Source organism: Sphaeroforma arctica (assembly GCF_001186125.1).
Source record: "Sphaeroforma arctica JP610 unplaced genomic scaffold supercont1.13849, whole genome shotgun sequence".
Classification (NCBI taxonomy): Eukaryota; class Ichthyosporea; order Ichthyophonida; genus Sphaeroforma; species Sphaeroforma arctica.
The window spans coordinates 1-624 of NW_014026709.1; the positions used below are offsets into that span (position 1 = coordinate 1).

At 44.6% G+C, this 624-nt stretch overlaps 1 protein-coding gene across 1 annotated transcript; it reads right to left on the reverse strand.

Annotated features, from left to right (window-relative positions):
- Positions 1-15: 15 nt before the first annotated feature.
- Positions 16-398, reverse strand: SARC_18106 (hypothetical protein; the record flags this gene model as incomplete). Its single annotated transcript, XM_014287807.1, has 2 exons — positions 16-236; positions 381-398. Coding segments are annotated over 2 exons (239 nt in total), but the record flags the coding sequence as incomplete, so codon positions are not given.
- Between the last annotated feature and the right edge of the window lie 226 nt (positions 399-624).

The window sequence follows — 624 nt, forward strand, 5'->3', positions numbered from 1 at the left end:
TATATATATCCATACCTGAAACTCGCTAGTTTCGGTAGTTGATCGTCTTTCAGGTACGCTGCCACAGCCAGAGTACGGGGATAGGTCTCGCACAATGCGTACTTCTTATTGGCTGTTGTGAGTCGTACCCGTTCGTTGGGTATGCCCATGCGGTTGAACTCATTTTCGGCGTTGTATCCCTTCCACCGCAGTTGCTCGCGATCAGTCGATTTCTCTTTGGAAAGGTGTGCAAACACCTACGATTTAGATTTTAGGGGGTTCAGATTTAGGGTTGAGGGTTTTGGGGTTTTAGGGTTTTAGGATTTTAGGGGTTTTAGGGTTTCAGGGTTTTAGGATCTCAGGGTTTAGCACGAATATTGAGATGTAGTTGGTAAACTCACGAGAGCTGCAGTTGTCATCGTATTGTAGACATGTTCTTGTGTTCATATAAAACACAGTCAGTGTGTAGTTGGTCACGATGAGTAAAATTATCGTTGGAATTTGAGGTTCACACGGGCCACATATACGATACGGCTTCGCCTCCGAACTGCTTCACTCACTCTCGCATTCCGCCTCTTATCGAGCATCCGTAAATTTACCACACATACGTGTACAGTTGACTACAAAGATAGATAGATAGATAGA